The sequence below is a fragment of the Myotis yumanensis genome, unplaced genomic scaffold (assembly GCF_028538775.1).
Source record: "Myotis yumanensis isolate MYYU_CA2020_CCGP unplaced genomic scaffold, mMyoYum1.0.hap1 SCAF_16, whole genome shotgun sequence".
Taxonomy (NCBI): domain Eukaryota; kingdom Metazoa; phylum Chordata; class Mammalia; order Chiroptera; family Vespertilionidae; genus Myotis; species Myotis yumanensis.
The window spans coordinates 38,342,568-38,361,750 of NW_027223767.1; the positions used below are offsets into that span (position 1 = coordinate 38,342,568).

The 19,183-nt window shown below is 47.2% G+C and overlaps 2 protein-coding genes across 7 annotated transcripts in view; both read left to right on the plus strand.

Moving 5' to 3' along the window:
• Positions 1-12,173, plus strand: part of NBR1 (NBR1 autophagy cargo receptor) — a 28,865-nt gene extending 16,692 nt beyond the window's left edge. For all 5 annotated transcript variants that reach the window (XM_070394385.1, XM_070394386.1, XM_070394388.1 and 2 more), the window contains 8 exons: positions 417-492; positions 918-1,028; positions 1,488-1,652; positions 3,538-3,970; positions 4,916-5,010; positions 5,686-5,743; positions 6,444-6,552; positions 9,969-12,173. In XM_070394385.1, coding sequence (XP_070250486.1) covers positions 417-492; positions 918-1,028; positions 1,488-1,652; positions 3,538-3,970; positions 4,916-5,010; positions 5,686-5,743; positions 6,444-6,552; positions 9,969-10,142 — 1,221 coding nt within the window. In that variant the 3' untranslated portion in view covers positions 10,143-12,173. The remainder of the gene's footprint in view (positions 1-416; positions 493-917; positions 1,029-1,487; positions 1,653-3,537; positions 3,971-4,915; positions 5,011-5,685; positions 5,744-6,443; positions 6,553-9,968) is intronic.
• A 537-nt stretch (positions 12,174-12,710) lies between these two features.
• On the plus strand, positions 12,711-19,062 carry TMEM106A (transmembrane protein 106A). 2 transcript variants are annotated; one of them, XM_070394389.1, is made up of 8 exons: positions 12,711-12,762; positions 14,209-14,408; positions 14,916-14,979; positions 16,376-16,529; positions 16,992-17,132; positions 17,247-17,290; positions 17,824-17,877; positions 18,225-19,062. In XM_070394389.1, exons 2-8 carry the CDS (start codon positions 14,228-14,230, stop codon positions 18,343-18,345), a joined length of 759 nt encoding a protein of 252 aa, XP_070250490.1. In that variant the 5' UTR covers positions 12,711-12,762; positions 14,209-14,227; the 3' UTR covers positions 18,346-19,062. The 2 variants fall into 2 exon arrangements, with proteins under 2 accessions (XP_070250490.1, XP_070250491.1); XM_070394390.1 differs by lacking the exon at positions 12,711-12,762 and adding an exon at positions 12,961-13,174.
• The last annotated feature ends 121 nt before the right edge of the window (positions 19,063-19,183 follow it).

Here is a 19,183-nt window from a genome sequence, read left to right on the forward strand (position 1 = left end):
TGTTGAAGAGAAGGTGGTATAGCCATAGATGGTGCCCAGAAAGTTAGAGATATGCCCACCATGAGTCAGTCAGATGCACTGAATGGCAAGATATATAGAAGCGAGTTTCCAAACTAAATGCTTGCTTTTTGAATTGGGAACTCAGTTTTGTGCTTTACCACAACTTCCCTTTAGTTGCCTCTTCATATTGGTTCTCCTTCACCCCCACTGCATTTTCTCTCTTTTCTACCATTTGGTTATTTGAATATCTAGTATCCATTTAACTCTTCTTCCTTGTTTGCACTTGGCTGAGGTGGGGCATGAATTTGAACAGAGTTCAATCTAGGATGATGTGGAGCTCAATGGCCTTGCAAATCCTGTGAAGACAAAACATTATTCCAGTGTGTACTGCCTAACATTGCCTATTTTTTCCCCAGGATCTGCTGTCCTTTGAGCTGTTGGATATTAACATTGTCCAAGAGTTGGAGAGAGTGCCCCATAACACCCCTGTAGGTAAGACTGTCATAAAATCCACCTTATTTTATTAACAGGCATAAAGGAAGCTAGGTAAAGCGGATAATAAGTGAACTCTGTACAATACACGTTTGTATAAAGCCTCCCCACCATAAAGGGACCCTCATCTCCATTTTTCTCTAGATGTTTGTGTCCCTTTGTTCCTATACATTCATGGTTCTGTCTTGGACATTGTCTTCTGGACCAGACAACTGTTTATGATACTTCCTGCATTGTTTCATCTGTCTGAGACACTTATGTACCTAATAGTCTGGAGAAATCTTTACAACAGGTCTTGAAGCATACCTGAGTTTATATTAGCCCTGTAGGAAGCAAGAAGCCAATGAGCTGCTGCTTCTGGACACTGACTATTGATGATGTGATGCTTTTTCTTGGTTGATGGTTCTCCTGTCTTCCTTCTCCAGATATGACTCCCTGCATGTCTCCTCTGCCACATGACAGCCCTTTAATAGAGAAGCCAGGCTTGGGGCAGATACAGGAAGAGAGTGAAGGGGCGGGACTAAAAGCTCTCTCTGGTAAGGGGTTAAATATTTCTAAAGTATTTCCATTCTCCCATTTCATACCACACCGTTTTTATAGATACCCCTTTCTCCCAACTAATCCTACCTTAGCTTATAAATGGTTTTCCTGTAGCATCTCATATTAAGTCTCCTCACGTTGACATGGAATAGTATCTATTCCTTTGTGTAGTATTAAGCATGGGTACATGACTGGAGAAAGGTTCTTAACACTTTAAACCAGCGGTTCTCAACCTGTGGGTCGCGACCCCTTTGGCGGTCAAACAACCCTTTCACAGCGGTCACCTAAAACCGTTCTGCATATCAGATATTTACATTACGATTCATAACAGTAGCAACATTACAGTTATGAAATAGCAACGAAAATAATTTTATGGTTGGGTCACAACGTGAGGAACTATATTTAAAGGGCCAGAAGGTTGAGAACCAAGTGTAGACAAGGTTCATGTCTTTCAGATTCCACGGCATCGGTAAAGAGGAGGGCTGAGAATATTACTTCAGTGGAGGAGGCAGAAGATGACCTGAGTGGGACCCAGTTCGTGTGTGAGACTGTAATCCGATCCCTTACCTTGGATGCTGCCCCAGATCACAACCCACCTTGCAGACAGAAGTCTCTGCACAGTGAGTGTCCTGAATTCCCCCACACAGGAGGGTGGTGTCTGAATTGTGATTGTCAGACCTGAATAGGTACAAGTGCTCTTCACTGAGAATGGAGGCAAGGTGATCTTTGTTAGAATTCGGATCGTGTTTGTTTCTTTAGACTCTCCATACTGTACCTGGCCTTTTTAATTAGCTTCAGGAGCAAAGCAGCCACCATAACTCATTTCTATACTTTCCCAGGGCAGAATTACAGAGGCATGCCACAGAGGAACAGCAGCTAGTGCTGCCTGGATTTTGCAGTGAGGAGTTTTCCTGTAAATTGACAGACCTACCTAGCAGAAACCCCCATTTGGCAGCTGAATTGTCTGTTTTCTCTAAGGGCAGCAGTCCAGGAAATAGTGGGGAGAAGCAGGAGCACCGAACTAAGTTTCTCCAGTTTAAATTCTGCTATAATAAATTTCTCTATAACAGAAATTTCTAGATATCCGATAGGTAGAACCAGTACTGCATATTTCATCTTTTCCAATTTGGATGCCTTTTATTTCTTCTTGTCTGATCTCTATGGCTAGTACTTCCTGTACTATGTCAAACAAGAGTGGTGAAAGTGGGCATCCCTGTCTCGTTCCTGTTCTTAGGGGAAATGATTTTAGTTTTCAGTACTGCGTATTTCAAGAACTATCTAAAAATTCAAATTCTAGTACATCACAATAATATGGGAAAATCTCCTGTTTATTATAATGAAATTTAACCTATAACTTTTAAGTATTATTTGTTTTACTTTTGTTTAAAATACTTGCATACACAAGTATTGTGCATAAATGCAGAACTTAAAAATCTGGAAGAACTGAACATCACAGTGTTCACTGTAGTGCCTTAGCCAGTGTGGCTCAGTTGGTTGGGCATTGTTCCATGCACAGAAAGGTTGCCAGTTCAATTCCCGGTCAGGGCATATGCCTGGGTTTCAGGCTTGATCCCTTGTAAAGGGTGTGCAAGAGGCAACCAATTGATGTCTTACTCTCACATTAATGTTTTTTTTCTCTCTCCCTCTCCCTAAAGTTAAAAAAAAAAAAAAGTTTTCAGTAGTTATCTCTAGGATTATAGGTACTCTTTTTTTTCTCAGCCATGTTTTGCCAATTTTCTTTTTTTTTTTTTTTTTTTAATATATTTTATTGATTTTTACAGAGAGGAAGGGAGAGGAATAGAGAGTTAGAAACATCGATGAGAGAGGAACATCGATCAGCTGCCTCCTGCACATCTCCCACTGGGGATGTGCCCGCAACCCAGGTACATGCCCTTGACCGGAATCGAACCTGGGACCTTTCAGTCCGCAGGCGGACGCTCTATCCACTGAGCCAAACCGGTTTCGGCTGTTTTGCCAATTTTCTACCACGACTACTCATTACTCTGCAAAGAGAAGGAGGAAAGTAGGCATATAGTCCTACAACACTCACCACTTAACATTTTCTCTTTTTATAGCACTGCAAACTGGCATATCAATTCTGCTTTGACCCGTCTCAGTATATTAAACATTACATGAAAAGGAAAAGGGATGGAGGTGTGCAGGAGGCAGCTGATCGATGTTTCCCTCTCATCGATGTTTGTAACTCTCTATCCCTCTCCCTTCCTCTTTGTAAAAAATCAATAAAAAAATATATGAAGAAACATAGAGCTGAGGATGTTTCTGCCTACCTTGTTTTTGTGAGCTTCAGTTTTATTCAGCTTTGCTTAGGCTTCAGACTTAGAACATGGCCATGATATGATTCCAGCAACAACCCTTCCCCTGGGTCATCCCTCTCCTCTGGCTTTTATAATTGCAGCTCATGACCCACAAGGCTTTACCAGGTAAGGGTAGCTCCAGGGGCTGCTTTCAGCTTATGCCTAAAAATTGGTTGTTTTCATCCTTCAGTGAAATTTGCCTCACCTGAGGAAGGACCACTTGGAGATGAGAGAGAGGAGATGGTCCATATCTCTGAGGAAGAGGCTATTGTGGAGGAGGAAGAAGAGGATGAGGAGGATGAACTCAAAGACGAAGTTCAGAGTCAGTCCTCTGCTTCTTCAGAGGATTACATCATCATCCTGCCTGAATGCTTTGACACCAGCCGCCCCCTGGGGGACTCCATGTACAGCTCTGCCCTCTCACAGCCAGGCCTGGAGCGAGGGGCTGAAGGCGAGCCTGGGATTGAGGCTGGACAGGAACCAGTCGAGGCTGGGGAAACACCCCCTGGAGGGGAGACCCAGCCGCAGGGGTACAGCATCAATGACATCCTCATGACCTCACAGACTCTGGATACAGTGCCACTCACCCCAGAGGTGGTGGGCCCTCCACCACGGCTGCCCAGGTACCATCCACACACCCCTCAGCTGGGCTGCTCTTCAAAGGTGGAATAAAGAGAGAGGAATCAACTTGATCTCAAAACCTGTTTTGTATGTGTGTGTATGAGCATGTGAAGAGACTATTTTCCATAGTAAAGTCTGAATTTAGATGAATAAAAGTTGTACTTCCCAGTATTTGTGGATTCTGGATTCAAAGAAATACCTGTTTTAGTTAGCCTTAAATATCTGAGTATCATCATCTACTTATGTTTTAATCATTGAGAGCCAGTTTTTAAGTGCAAACATCCCTGGACCTTCTCTCCCTGTTCTATTGACTCATGGCAAAGGCAGCAGAAAGTAATTCTCATATTAACCCAACAAAGTATAATTAGGAACTTTAATCTGTTAAGGAAAGAGTATAATATGAAACTACTAGAGAGAAGTTATTTTAATTCTCTACTGGGTTCTACCTGTGTCATTGCTGTCTCATAGGATGGGAAATATCTATGTAGAGCCTGGACTATAATTTAAACCATTCTCCCAGGGAGCTAGACATTTCCCTTTATCAGCACCAGTTGATATAGGGCAGTGGTTGGCAAACTGCGGCCCCTTGAGTGTGGCTCTTCCAAAAAATACATGCGGGCGGGTACGTACAGTGCGATTGAAACTTCGTGGCCACACTCAAGGGGCCAGAGAGCCGCATGTGGCTCGCGAGCCACAGTTTGCCGACCACTGATAGAGGGGGAAGTGACTAAATTGAAGCCAGTCTTTCTAGCTTGACTGTGGCTGAAGAGGAAAACCAGAAGGAGAATGAGCCCTTCTCACCTGATCCCTAAATTCAGACATGTGATCTGGATCAGAAATGTGAAGCTTCTGTAGAGAATTTGGCACTGCTGTGCTTTGTGTACTGTTTCCCCACCGTTACCACAGGTGCCTTTTCAACTTACTTTCCATGTTGTGTCTTTCTGAAGGAGCCCTCCTTGTGCACAGCATCATGGCTGCCCAGGAGTGGATTTGCCGATTACCATACCAGAAGTTTCTTCGGTCCCTGATCAGATCAGAGGAGGTAATGACCAGTCTGAGCTCTATTTCTTTTTCTATGTTCTTTTCTAGTGGAAACCAGGTATAAATAGGCACTCGGTCTTTGTGATTCTTGGCAGTTTCTAGAAATTTGCCCTTTCACTCTTTCTGTGTGCCTCCCTTTCCTATTCTCCAGCTTAATATTTATTAAATGAGACCTCACAGAGGTCGGCATTGTGCTGTACTTGAAAGAACACAGGCTTTGGAGCCAAACCAGTCTAGGTTCTAGCCCCAGCTCCACGTTTCCTCGCTGTGTGACCTTTGCGTGGTATGGCAGGTTTATAACACCTGCAGGTCTGTTTCCTTATCTTCCAAATAAGGAAAATAGCACCTTGAAGTTCTGAGTAGACCCTCAAAGGTCACTTCCTACTCTTCCTCAAAAAACAAAACCTAAAAGTACTTAAGAACTAACAAACCAGTGTGATAGGGTTATAGGATCACTTCTTCTGATTTAATAAACAGTCGCCTTGCAATGCATTCTGGACAGTTTCTTCTTAGCCCTTAAGCCACCTGGAAATTTTCCCAAATACTAAAAGAGGAAAAAAAGGCTTTACGCACTGTGATCAGATTGCCACCTGCCTCAATAATATCCTTGCTCTGAGGTAGGAAACACCAAGCACGTATGGATGCTGCATCTAACCAATAGCTCTTTTGCTTTTAGAGCCCAGAGGCTCATCAGGACTTGTAAACAGCAGACAGAAGAGCTATGACCACTCAAGGTAACTGGACCTTGTACATTCAGAAGCAGGTGGATATCCTAGTGTTGCTTCTGCTTAAACAAGCCTTCTCGGAGCATATGCCAGTCCACAGAGCAGAGGAGAGCCATCATTCCTCCTTGTTCTTATTTCTAGAACTCGTGAGCAGCACTGAACGGAGGTTTAAAATTGATGTTTAAGAGTGTTCACATTCCATACCAGAAAGGAGTGTCCTCAAATACAACTCACCCTTAGTTCCAGAGGAGAAGGCAGGAAGGTCAAGCCCACTGTGCATCTTAGTAACTAGACACACCTGCCTCTCTGCTCCTAGTCATCTCAGCATTGTCAAGGTGGGCTCCTCCCAACAGTGTCCAGAAAAAAATCACATTTCCTTTGGGAGGTGTCTCCTCTGAGGTGATTGAGCAGTCACTGCCAATACCCCACAATGTCCTTGACCACATGAATTTTCAGCTGGGACTGAAAGCTGGCATGCTAATCAGCGTGGTGTGTTTTCTGCAGTGCCCATACCGTGTAACAGTAGAGCTGGGCCCTACATCAAACCAAGATGTATAGCTATAAAATTGATAGGAAAACTTACTCTTTTTTTTACAACTTTTTTTTCTCAAGGAAATTTCATTTGCTTTTAAGGATTAGAACTTAGATTATCTTGTAGGAAGATAATGGTTTGTGTTTTTTAGAGAGATAATTTAGCTTTCTTCCACAGGCACCACCACCATGGGAGCAGCATTGCCGGGGGACTGGTGAAGGGGGCTTTGTCAGTTGCTGCTTCTGCATACAAGGCCTTGTTTGCTGGACCACCAGTCACTGCACAGGTGAGTGCATAATTTATTTTCCTGAACCAAACCCAAGTCGTCAATGAAAACTATGTCATCTGGGTTGGAGAGTAGCATGGCATTGTAGGAAGCATAAGCAAGCTTTAGGTTTAGTCTTTTGGTTAACTCCCAATTCCACCACTTTCTAGCTGTATGACTTTGGTCAAGTTTCTTAAGGGAGGAAAGGAAAAACACCTAATGTTTTTTGAGGAACTATGTGTGGGGAGCTCATCCGAGTGCTGAGCGCCGGTGCTACCAGATGAATAAGACCCCAGTGCTGCCCATAGACAGTGGGAAACAAGTGAGGTAAACAGACATTTACTGTAGAGTGTCAGATACTGCGTCGATGTTCTTGACAGATGGAACACCTCAGCCTAGGGTGGGCTCCTGGGTGGAGCCAGGGATGGCTTCCTGGTCAGTGATGCCTGAACTAAGTTCTAAAGGACAAAATAAGTGTTTGCCAGGAGAGACGGCTATAGGAAGGGCATTGTAGACAGTAACCAGTAAAAGGACTTGGAAGTATGAGTCTGGGAGGTGAATCTAGGCTGAGAAAAATAAGACCTTTGCTATGCAAGCATGATGCTGTGTTACGTGGTTTGAAGTTTATTTCAACACTAGGGGGAGGAGCCATTGAAGAACTTCAGGGAAGTCATTAACCTGATCAGATTTGTCTATAACATGATCAGATTTGTTCGTAGTAAGATCACTCTGATGTGGAGGCTTGTGGAGCTGGGAAAACCATTTGAGAATCCATATGTAAGTGGAAAAGAAGGGTAGGAGAGAAATAAAGAGAACTGGCAGAACTTGGAGACTATGATTAAATGGCTAGAAGTCATGGATAAACCCAAAGTTTCTGACTTAGCCAATAAATAGTACCATTCATTAAGAGAGGATATGCAGCCGTAACTGGTTTGGTTCAGTGGATAGAGCACCGGCCGTGGACCGAAGAAGGGTGCCAGGTTCGATACCAGTCAAGGGCATGTACCTGGGTTGCGGGCTGATCCCCAATAGGGGGCGTGCAGGAGGCAGCTGATCGATGTTTCTCTCTCATCGATGTTTTTAACTCTCTATCCCTTTCCCTTCCTCTCTGTAAAAATTAATAAAATATATTTTTTTAAAAAAAGGATATGCAGTAAGAATATATTTGAGCAAAAGGAGAAGAAAATTGGATCAGTCTAGGTAGTGCTGAATTTGAGGCACATCCAGGTAAAGGTATCCAGAGTGCAGTTGAGAATGTACACCTGACTTAGGGGAGAGATTTGGCCTGGAGATAGTCATTTGTATACAGGTTATAGCAAGAGCCATGTGATTGGATCAGATTTTCCAGGAAGACAGGAAAGCAAGAAGCAGCCTTTAAAGATCATGGAAAGAAGGAGGGCCCCTTCAAAGAGAAAACTGAGAACTCGGAGGCAAATGAGGGAGTTCTGTGCTAGAGCTTGAGGAAGACCTGGCCAGCAGCTTCAAATGTGGCAGAGAAATGTGAACAGGTGGAAAGGACGTTGACGTGCAATGCCTCACTTTCAAACTAGCTGGATTACCAAGGGAAAACGAGTAAAAACTAGGATACTTAAGTCAGAGGGAAACATTTTTAAAGGTGGGCTAGCTAGTAGCAAAGGAGATTAATAGTCAAGATGAGGGAGGATGTCGTGTGTGTTTCCTCCCACGTCCTGCTTGGATTAGGGTTCGGGATCTGAAAAGAGGAGCCGCACACAAATGAGAGAAAAATGACACGAGATAATTTTGAAATATTGGGGGACCAGGCGGGCAAGTCCAGAAGGACTTCCACTGATGCTCAGGCCGCTCCAATCTTTTATTTGGTCTGGGGTAGCCCTAGGGTAAGGAGGTTTCAATGACACACAGACTAGGTCATAGCATGACCCTTAGGCAGGCAAGTTCCAGTAACAGGCAGAATATCTAATCAACAAGGATTTACATAAGTATCTAAGGAATTAAGTGAACTAAGGTGGGGATGATGCTTCAGCTACCATTACCTAAATTAACTGGGTGGTTTCTAGATTAACTGGGTGGTGCACAGCCCTGACCTTTGTTAGGGCTTCAAAGGTTACTAGCTGTTGGGGGTCTCTGTCTATACTCAGCTAGTGAAGGCAATAAATAGACTCCGGCAGGAGGGTAATAGAAAAGGGTTTCTGAGGTAGTGATAGTTAATGAGATACAAAGTACACGTGGAAGGATTAACTTGGCAAAAAAGGATGGATAATTCTGAAATGAAAGAAGAGGGATGAAGGGAACAGTGGAATTAGGTGTAGAGGGAAACGACAGAATATGCGTTCAACACATCTACATACTTTCTCACCTTAATCCTTTCAATGCTGCAAAATAGGATGTATTCTATACCTCCATTTTCATAAATAAGGGAATTGATACTCAACACAGTAAATAAATGGTAAGGGTCAGGGTATTCCAAGTGTTAGGAGGATTTAAGAAGGTTGTGTCCACCATAGAATTTTGCCCAAAGAGGGAGTAAATGAATGTTAGCCCCCTCTTACCTGGATCACTTCTATTCTTAAAAAAAAAAAAAAAAAGAAAGAAAACCCTAAAATAGTGGTTCTCAACCTTGGCTGCACGTTAGAATCACCTGGGAATCTTTTTAAAATCCTGATTTCTGGGCCTCATCCTCCGGAAATTCTGTTTCTTTGTTATGGGGTGAGGCCACAACATTACTAACAATGAAATAGAATTTCCGGAGGATGAGACCCAGAAATCAGGATTTTAACAAGATTCCCAGGTGATTCTAATGTGCAGCCAAGGTTGAGAACTACTGCCCTAAAATATCACCTAGGACAGTGGTCGGCAAACCGCAGCTCGAGAGCCACATGCGACTCTTTGGCCCCTTGAGCGTGGCTCTTCCACAAAATACTGACTTCTGCACATGGGCCACAAAGTTTCAATCGCACTGTACGTGCGCACCCGCACATGGTATTTTGTGGAAGAGCCACACTCAAGGGGCCAAAGAGCCGCATGTGGCTCTCGAACTGCGGTTTGCCGACCATGGACCTAGGATATAATTTTCCAGGCAGTTTTTTGTGCAGCTCTTTTGCATCTGACTAAATTTCCCATACTGACTTCCCGTAACACTCTCATCTGCTTATACTTGTCGCGTCCTCACAAGTACCTTTATTGTCATAGGGCTTTCAGAGTTTGCATCTTTTCCTTCATCTGGCCAAAGAATGCTTTCTCCTGAAAGTCCCCTCTGACGCATCTCCTCCTGGCTCTCAGGACAAACCATACCCTTCCCCATTACCCTCTCAGATGACCCATTAGTATCAGGTGGATAGGAGTGTCATACCCTTGCATCTACCTACCTGATATTTTTAATAAATCTGGAAAGATTAATATGACTTGCAAGATAACATGTAAATTGTACAGAAAATGTTCTGCTTTTCTTGACTACACAGCCAATAGTTTCGGAAGATCAGACAGCAGCCCTGATGGCCCATCTCTTTGAAATGGGATTCTGTGACAGGCAGCTGAACCTGAGGCTGCTGAAGAAACACAATTACAACATCCTGCAGGTTGTGACAGAACTTCTTCAGGTCAACAACAACGACTGGTACAGCCACCGCTATTGAGAAGTGACCATGTATTAAATAACTTTGCCTGCTGCTCAGAGATGATCTTTATTGTCATTGGGGTGTGGGGCAGAAGCCCTTGCTTATTTTTTAATCTGATGAATATGTATAGAGCCCATGATTGAATTGTCAAGACAATACCTGTATTACATTATTTTTTGGAGCAAATCAAAGACCAGACGTAAATTTTCACTTTAAACATTGAATGAATAGTAGAAAGACAGCTTTTCAGTTGATTTGGATAAAACTCCTTTCTCCATTTTAGTGTGTTGGAGAGTATAACTTGAACTTCTTATACCATTTTTCTCTTGCTTGTATTGAAGTTGAGTATTTTTCTTGGTTAATGCAGATGTTTGTATGGGGTTATATGTTATTAATTGTCAGTTTTTAAAAGAAATTAACCCTGAGCCCTAGCTGGTTTGGCTCAATGAATAAGAGTGTTGGCCGACAGACTGAAGGGTCCCAGTTTCGATTCCAGTCAAGGGCACATGCCCAGGTTGCGGGCTCGAGCCCCAGTAGGGGGCGTGCAAGAGGCAGCCAATCAATGATTCTAATCATTGATGTTTCTCTCCCTCTCCCTTCCTCTCTGAAATGAATAAAAATATATTTTTAAAAAAGAGAGAGAACGAAAAGAAATTAACTCTGAAAGTTGTTTTCAAGAATTACTTATAATTTCTCTATCCTATCCCAAGGCTTAGCTATGTGGTATTAAACTGATACCCAGAGCATGATAGGAATGTTACTCTTCCTTTCTCAAAGAGAAAGTCATTTCCTGCAAGACTTAGTAATTGGCATGTTGTTTTTTAAAGAGCCCATTGATGAATTTAAGAATATCTGCCTTCTGGGTTTCTACACTTCAGTGAAAGGAGAGGGGAGTGTGCTGATTAAACCACCAGCCTCTTTTCAGCAGTGTCTATTGTAATTTTACATACATTTTTCTTTTATTTAAGGGAGAAAAAATTAGGTAGTGTGAAATATTTTGCTAATCCTATAGAGCAGGGGTGGGGACCCTTTTTTCTGCCAAGGGCCATTTGGATATTTATAACATCATTCTCGAGTCATACAAAATTATCAACTTAAAAATTAGCCTGCTATACTTGGTCAAACATTTAATCAACTCACCCCTAATGCCTTGGCAGGGCCAGACCAAATGATTTCCCAGGCCTTATATGGCCCGAGGGCCGGACATTCCCCACCCCTGCTATAGAGGAAGGAAAAAAAAACTCTTCTATTAACGGGAAAGAAAATTTAACAGTTACCTTTTTCCTATGTCAGGGCAGATTTTATTTACAGTAGTTGGGTGGGAGGATAGAAATAGGAAAAGTGAAAAGCAGGCTCCTGTGTTAACCTTGGCAAAGTTCAAGGGTGGGCAAATGAGTATGTGTGAGGCATAGGAAATCCTGATGACTTCCTGGAGGTTTGAAATCTATTCAAGGGTACCGAGCCCTAGAGCCTAGAACAGAAAAGAGAGGCTGGTGTTTTGCAAAACTTGGATGGGGACAAACAGTGAACGTTTTTGGCCCAGGATGAGTGGAGAAGAGCTTGCTTCCGTGGGTGCAGGCCATCCCTTTGTTTACAGAAGAGCGTCTGTGAGAAATAAGGCGAGCCCCACATTGTGGGTCCTGGTAGAACCCAAAACATACTCGGGAGCCAGGCAGCAAGGCAAATACCTTTACTTCTACCAGAAGGGTGTGCACGCCTGGTCTGGAAGCACGTGCCCACGTGCAGGTGGTCTGCTTGGCTTTATAACCCTGACCTCGGGACCTGCCCCTCTTGACTGGAGCTCAGGCACACAGTCTTTCACAATTAGCTAACTCAAAGGGAGGGGTTGGCTTTTGGGGTTCAAGATGCGGCCCCAGGGGAGCTGCAAGCCACGTGGCCAACATGGTGCCTGCCAGTCAGGCAGCCCAATGTGTGGCTGTCTAAACTGTTCTCTGACAGAAAAGGTGGCTTGTTTATTCTCACAAGTCTTGGGTACAGTTGGTGAAGAAAGAGGTTACCAAAAAAAAAAAAAAAAAAAAAACACTAAAAGATACAGTCACGAAAATGACTTAAAAGGAATCTCACCAGCCCGAAAGGGGGAAGGATAGTAAAATAGTATTTAACCTGGTTGGTGCTATAATGAATGACTTTAACGTGATGATGATGTTTATTTACAGTATAACTCGAATGCTAATTAATAAGCCAGGGTTCAGACTGCAGGCCAGCCAGGCTGTTCATTATTGGAAGCGTTTTTATCCGGCTTCTGGGTAGAGGCGGAGCGGCAGGGTGCGTGTAATCAATGGGGTGGATGTAGGGCGGGATTGCCTTGATCCTGAGTCGTGCTGTCGGGCCCTGGGGTGCGGTCGTCCGCCCCATTGTACTTGTACATAACTGCTGAGAAAATGGTGAAATAAAGGTAATTTGAAAAACCTACCTGGATGGCAGTCCTTGTGGAAGCAGCGCCAGGGCCTCAGTGACTCGAGCATCTCTGGCCGCTGGGTCGGAGGGGCGGGCCCTGCCGGGAGCGGGCGGAAGGAGCGGGGGCGGGGCTTCCCGAGGCCCCGAGTCAAAGCTGGGGCGGGTCCCCTGCTCCCGCACTTTCTATTCCGCTTGCAGCCGTTCTGTCGAGTAACCGCGGGTAAGGCGCTCACGGGACCCTTCTTTCTCTTTGGGAGGAAAGGGCCAGGCATTCGCGGCTAGCGGCCTCTGCGGGTGTCCGGTGGGACGTGAAACACCTTCTCAATGAAATCCCAGCCTCTCCGTCTGCTCCCCACCCCGGCCAATGGCCCTCCCCGGAGTAGGGCGGGGAGCAGCTTGGCTCTCGGGGTGGCAGGCCGCCGCTCCCCACCTTCTCCAACGCGGTGCACTGGGTCCCCAGGACTCTGCTGAAGGGGCCCGGTTGCCTGGCCGGCCCCAGCCGCGGCTCCGGGACGACCCTGCCCTGCAGGCCCTCTTCCCACGGACGCAATCCCAAATCTCTTCTTGCAGCTGAGAGGAGCCCGGATCTGCGGTTTGAACCAGGAGAGGCCCCCGTTATTTGGCCCAGGAAGGTCCGTTCGGCTCACCTTGCCCGCTCGTTCTGCCACCACTCTTGAGTTTGGGGGCAAGAACCTGGAGTTAGCCTTGGCCTTTCCTAGTGAAGGGCAGATGCTGACGTTGCCACTACCCGCCCCGGGCACCCTCTCTGAAAAGACCTCAGAAGGCAGTGAGGAAGAGGTTCACGCTCCCTTCCAGGTTATGTTAGGGGTCTGAGCCTCACCTGTGGCCAGTCTAGCCTCCTTTCTCTTATTGCAAAGAATCCCTGCCTTATTAAAGGCTGCACCTGCCCAGGCATGGAAGCTTTCCTTCCACCCCCGGGCTGGGAGACCGCAGGCATTTCTGCCCAGGTGCTCTGGAATCCTCTTGAGAGTCACCTTGCAGGAAAAAGGGACTCTATGGCTGCTCTCCCCTGCCCTACCCAGCTTACTTCCCCTGAAGTGAATGCCTGCTCAGCAACTTTTCCCAGGAAAAGATACGTGATCTTCTGTTCACTTATGGAAGTCCCCTTAAGTCAGTGGTTCTCAACCTTCCTAATGCCGCGACCCTTTCATACAGTTCCTCATGTTGTGGTGACCCCCAACCATAAAATTATTTTCGTTGCTACTTCATAACTGTAATTTTGCTACTGTTATGAATTGTAATGTAAATATCTGATAGGCAGGATGTATTTTCATTGTTACAAATTGAACATAATTAAAGCATAGTGATTAAACACAAAAACAATATGTAATTATATACGTGTTTTCCGATGGTCTTAGGCGACCCACAGGTTGAGAACCGCTGCTTTAAGTGACATAACTTCCTCTTTTCCCTCTTGTGGGCAGATTGAGCTCGCCTACAATAATGACAGAAGTTGGAAATGCATTGAGATTTCTGACCTGAGAGTGCAGTGTAGCGGCTCCATTTTCCATTCCCTAGCTAGCTTAGGCTTGAACTTGCTGAAATTGTGGTGGGACTCCTGGCCAATCTTGAGAACCTAAAACCAAATTGACATTCAGCATCAGTGCGAACAAGCTAGCACCGAGCTTTGTTCTTTTCTCATTAGTGAAAAAGCCCCCTACACGATGGGTGAGACGTTCTCCCAGCTGGGCTCTCAGGAGGACGAAAACAAGTCGATCCTACCCCGTGATTCAGCCAGCCATGGCAGCAGCGAGTATTTTTCTTCCTGTGCCCCTTGTGAAAGGGCTGCTAATACCAGCTTTGTGACTTGTCCCACCTGCCAGGGCAATAAGGAGATCCCTCGAGGTGAGTGGCTCAAGGCTCTGGAAATAGCCTGCAATCCAGGAAAAGCTCTTGGCGGTCAGCTGGCCCGTGGCCAGGTGCCTCTGAGACTATCCTTGAATGGGGTTGGGTCTCCCAGCTCTTGGTCCCCCCGTGTAGGGCTGGCCAGGGAGATGCTAGCCCCTCCTGCCCTGGTTGTGCTCCCCAGCCCCTGGGGTTCCCAGCCTCTCTGCTCCCTTAGCTACAGTGTGCCGTAGGACTCAGGAAGTTACCAATGGCTTCTCCAAAGAAGCTAGGCTCTGAGGAAGAAATGCCAGAGATTCTTCACATCTGTTTATGAAAATCTCACTTTCATTCTAGCGATGACCAACTTCAGAACATAGCCCAGCGCTCCCAGTTCTGCTGAGGGGCCGAGGTGGCATGCTGCTGACATTGCTTTGGGGGGTGGAGGGGTGCTTCTGGAAGACTGGCACAGGAAACATTCGCCATGGACACCTCTTGGCCCTCTCTCTCACTTCTTTCTCTCTACAGAACTAGAGAAGCAGCTGGTGGCCCTCATCCCCTATGGGGACCAGAGGCTGAAGCCCAGGCACACGTAAGCTCCTCTTCCTACCTCTCAGCTCCACAGGCGGTTGCCCCTGGGGCTGTTCCTCTTTGTCTACCCCGTTCTGCCTCCCCCCAGATTTGTCTCCATTGATTCTCCCCCCAAACGCCTGAGCCTCACTGGGCTCATATGTACTAGCCCCGTTTCTGAGGATTTTCCAGAAACCCAGGGCTTAGCTACCTAAAGCCACCTGGTGTCCTTCGGAGCATCACTGCCTCCAAGTCACATGCCCCCCACCCTTTTTTAACATTCAATTTTGACAAATTCATCTAGTGGTTGCTTTGTTCTTTCTTCAACTGCTTTTTTTTTTTTAATGTTTTTATTTCAGACGAAGGGAGAGGGAGAGAAGGATAGAGACATCGATGATGAGAATCATTGATTGGCTGCCTCCTGCATGCCCCACACTGGGGATCGAGCCCGCAATCTGGGCACGCGCCCTGACTGAAATCAAATCGTGACCTCCTGGTTCATGGGTTGACGCTCAATTACTGAGCCACACCGGCTGGGCCATGGCTCCCTTTTGAAAACAGAGGACCTCTTGACTCTGCAAGTCCTTCCAGGAGGGAGGGAGGTGGTCCTGGCTGCACTTGGTTTGGGGAAGTTATTTTTCCTAAGAGCTTCCCCTGCTGTGGCAGCTCAGACATGCCTGTTCTCTTCCCAGTAGAGATGGAAAGCCAGCTGCTCCCTATTCGGAGACACTTCAGAGCGTTAGAGGCAACCCTGAGTTTCTCTAGGCCGGGGTTGGGACTGTCATGACCCTGATGATCATCTCGATCTATTTGGCAGGATCCCTGCAGTCTCCTCCCACAGTTCTCAGCTTCAGTCTGGGAGCCAGCACCCCGCCCTCCCCACCACTGCACCAGAATCTAAATCTAACAGTGCCGCTAATGAGACACTTACAAGGTGCTATAGCTTTAATGCCCATCTCAATTTTAAATTAAATGACAGATGATGTCCTGTTCTGAATATTCAGAACTCTCAAAATTCATGTGGACTGGCTTTTCCCAGTGGTACTAGGGGCTTTAGCTATGTGCCAGGGCCTGGGATTGGTGCTTTTTCACGCATTAGCGTGTATCAAATTCTATGAGGTAAGTACAGTTATCTCCATTTTACAAGCAAGAAAACTGAGGCTTAGGGCTGCTCAGAGGTACTGGACCAGAGAGCTAGTAATGAAAGCCAAGCTGTCTGCCACCTAGTCCTGTGCTCCTCCTTGCTCAGTGCCATATCGGAGTGTAGGCTGGCCCTCCACATCCAGGGGGCTACATGGCGGGGGCGGGGGGGCGCGAGCAGGATGCAGAGGAGAGCCTTGCATGTGGAGAGGAGCTCCTCAGTTTCCTTGAGGTTCAGACTTCTCCACTCCTCTCCCCTGGGTCCTACTTTCCCACAGGGAGCTCTCCGTGTTCCTGGCAGTGCTCATCTGCCTGGTGACCTCCTCCCTCACCATCTTTTTCCTGTTTCCCCGGTCCATCGACACGCAGCCTGCAGGCCTCAACTCCTCCTCCACTGTGGCCTTGGACGAGACTGTCTACATCAACATAACGGTAGGTGGGTGCCTGTGCCTCTGGGCTCTGACCCCCACCTTCCCAGCAATACTCCTCTGTAGTCCTTGCCCAGTGTTGTGATCCTGGGCACCCAGAGGGTGTTAGAAACCTGGGGAGAAGCAGGGGCCACCCTGAACCCCAGATTGTGTAGGATTGGGACTCTCCACAGTGAAGGGTCAGAATCAGGGCCCAAGAAATAAATCACAGGGTGTAATGGGGGTGGCGTGCCTGAGGCTCCCTGGGTGGGCAGGGTGGGACTGGATCCTGAGCCAGCTTAATGTTTTAGTTAAAGTGACTCCTCACCATTAAGAGCCCCCAAGAGGGGCTCCTGGCACTGGTCCTCAGCAGCTGAGGTCCATATGGGGGTGGGGCTCAGTCAGGCTGGGGGTTTTGAAACTGTTTGACTTCTCCTTTCCAAGGATGGCCACACTCACCCCTCCCTTTCCTTGTCTTCATCCCCAGAATATCTTGAACATCTCCAATAGCAACTACTACCCCATCACTGTGACCCAGCTAACCATTGAGGTGCTGCACCTGTCCGTCGTGGTGGGGCAGGTCTCAAATAGCCTCCTCCTCCACATCGGCCCTTTGGCTAGTAAACAGGTAGGTGTCTCCCTCTCCCTGGCCAGCCCTGCCCACAGCGGTGTGGATGTGTGAGGTGGTGGGAAGGGGGTGTCGGCTGGAGTTGGGGCTAACCCTATGCCATTTGGTTGACAGATGTTTTATGCAGTAGCCAACAGGATCTTGGATGAAAACACATAGTGAGTGTCCCTCGATCTCTTCTCCCTCCGCCTCTGTTCCGTTTGGAAACCTGGTTTTAATCCCCACCAGGTTTTCTGATTGCTTAGCAACAACCCTGCAGCCAGTCCTTGGCCTGTACTCATGGCTGAGGCTGCAACGTGCAAGGAAGTGTTCAGGGTCCCCAGCCTCTCTTCCTGTTTAGAACTAGATTGGAATGAGGAACAGGCTAGGATTTGGTTAATCCTTACAATCTGTGACCTGGGGCTCTTTAGCCTGAATTGCTGAGGATGAATGTCATTTTCTGCGGAGGGAGGGGCCAGCATGTGCCTGGGCCAAGCCAGTTGGGATTGGTGGAGTGATGTTGCAACGGTTATGACATACTCCTTAGTCAGAGGGAGTCTGTGTGGGAGGGAGGAGGGACATTTGGGGCCCCTGAGGGAAAGGGGCCTAGAAGGTGACAAGGCTGGGGCTTGCAGGTCTTTGAGCCTTCTGATGGCCACTCAGTGTGAAACATGATCCAATGTGTCTCTCTCTCCCTCTCTCTCTTTCTCAGCAAAATCTGTAGCTGGCTGAAAATCAAAGTCCACCATGTGCTTTTGCACATCCAGTAAGTAGGGCTTGGACCTCTCGCACTTCTGACTCCAGTCTCTCCTCAGCCTCACCTTGTGAGAGGAGAGTGATCCAAGGTGACCCCATGAATCTGTTAGTTCTTGGGAAGACCAGGTCCAGCCCCTACTCTAGGTCCCACCTTGCTCCTAAGCTTCTAGTGTGACGGCCACAGAGCTGTCTGGAACACAGGTGAGGCAGCAACCTCAGATGCCTTAGCAGAGTGGGAAACAAAAAAAAGGGAGGGTGGGATTTGAGGGAGCCCACCCCCCACCCCCAGATAGCAGGCCATGGCCAGAGCTTTCCTCTTCCTCCCAGACATAACAACAAAGCCTGCTTCCTCTCCAGGGGCACCGTGACCTATATCTGCTTGAGCCACTCAGAGCAGAAAGTCTTCCAGAGCTATGAGTACGTGGACTGCCGGGAAAACACATCAGGGCCCCACTTGCTGGTCCCTCACCTGCCGTGACCTGTCTGCTGTCCCCAAACTGTAGGCACCTGCCAGCCTGGTCAGTCTCTCTCACAACTCCGTGGGGCCCAAGGACGGACTGTGGTGACTTGGCCAAAGGAAAAGCCCTGCTTTGTCATACCCTCCCACCCCACCCACACACAGGAAGCGCTCCGATTCCCACAGGCACGGAAGCCGGGTTCTCCTCGGGGATGCCACCAGCTCCCCCTCTGGGTCTGGCCTGAGGGAAGTCTGACATGATGTTTCCTTGGAGTTAGAGTCCCTGGAGTGGCCCCTGCTCTTTCTGTTCTAGTTGCCCAGCTCCTCAGGTCTGGCCTTCCTCCTGCCTGAATGTGAGAAAGCGTTGTATCCAGCGTTAAAGATAAGAATCTTTTCAGGTTCTCCACCTAGTGATGGGAAAGCGACTTGGGGGGCGTGCAGTGCGGTCTCCAGGGTCTTTTGCAGAACACAGTTGCTCTCCTGTGCCTCCCTGTTTGGGTTGTGTGACAAAGTGATGGTGATCATCAACTTTGCTCCTGGGAACTTGTCCCCTGCCCGTCTGACAGCTGGGTTGGCCAAGGCTCTGCATCCTTCCTGGTTACAGACTGTCCTGGTTTCTAGGAAGACAGCTCCAGCTTCTCCCCCGTGAAACAGTTTATTATTCTCTTCAGAGCAGGAGCAACTTAAAGTAGCAGGGGAGGGGAGGGAGGCACCTGGCACCCATTGGGGGTGGCGGTGGGGGGCGGGGGAGACAGACAAAGCCAGAGTCATTTTAACAGATGTTTATTTATTGAAGGAGAGCTCCTGGCCGGTGGTGAGCCCATAACCCTGAGCCTGGGCGAGTAGACACAGGCAGGCC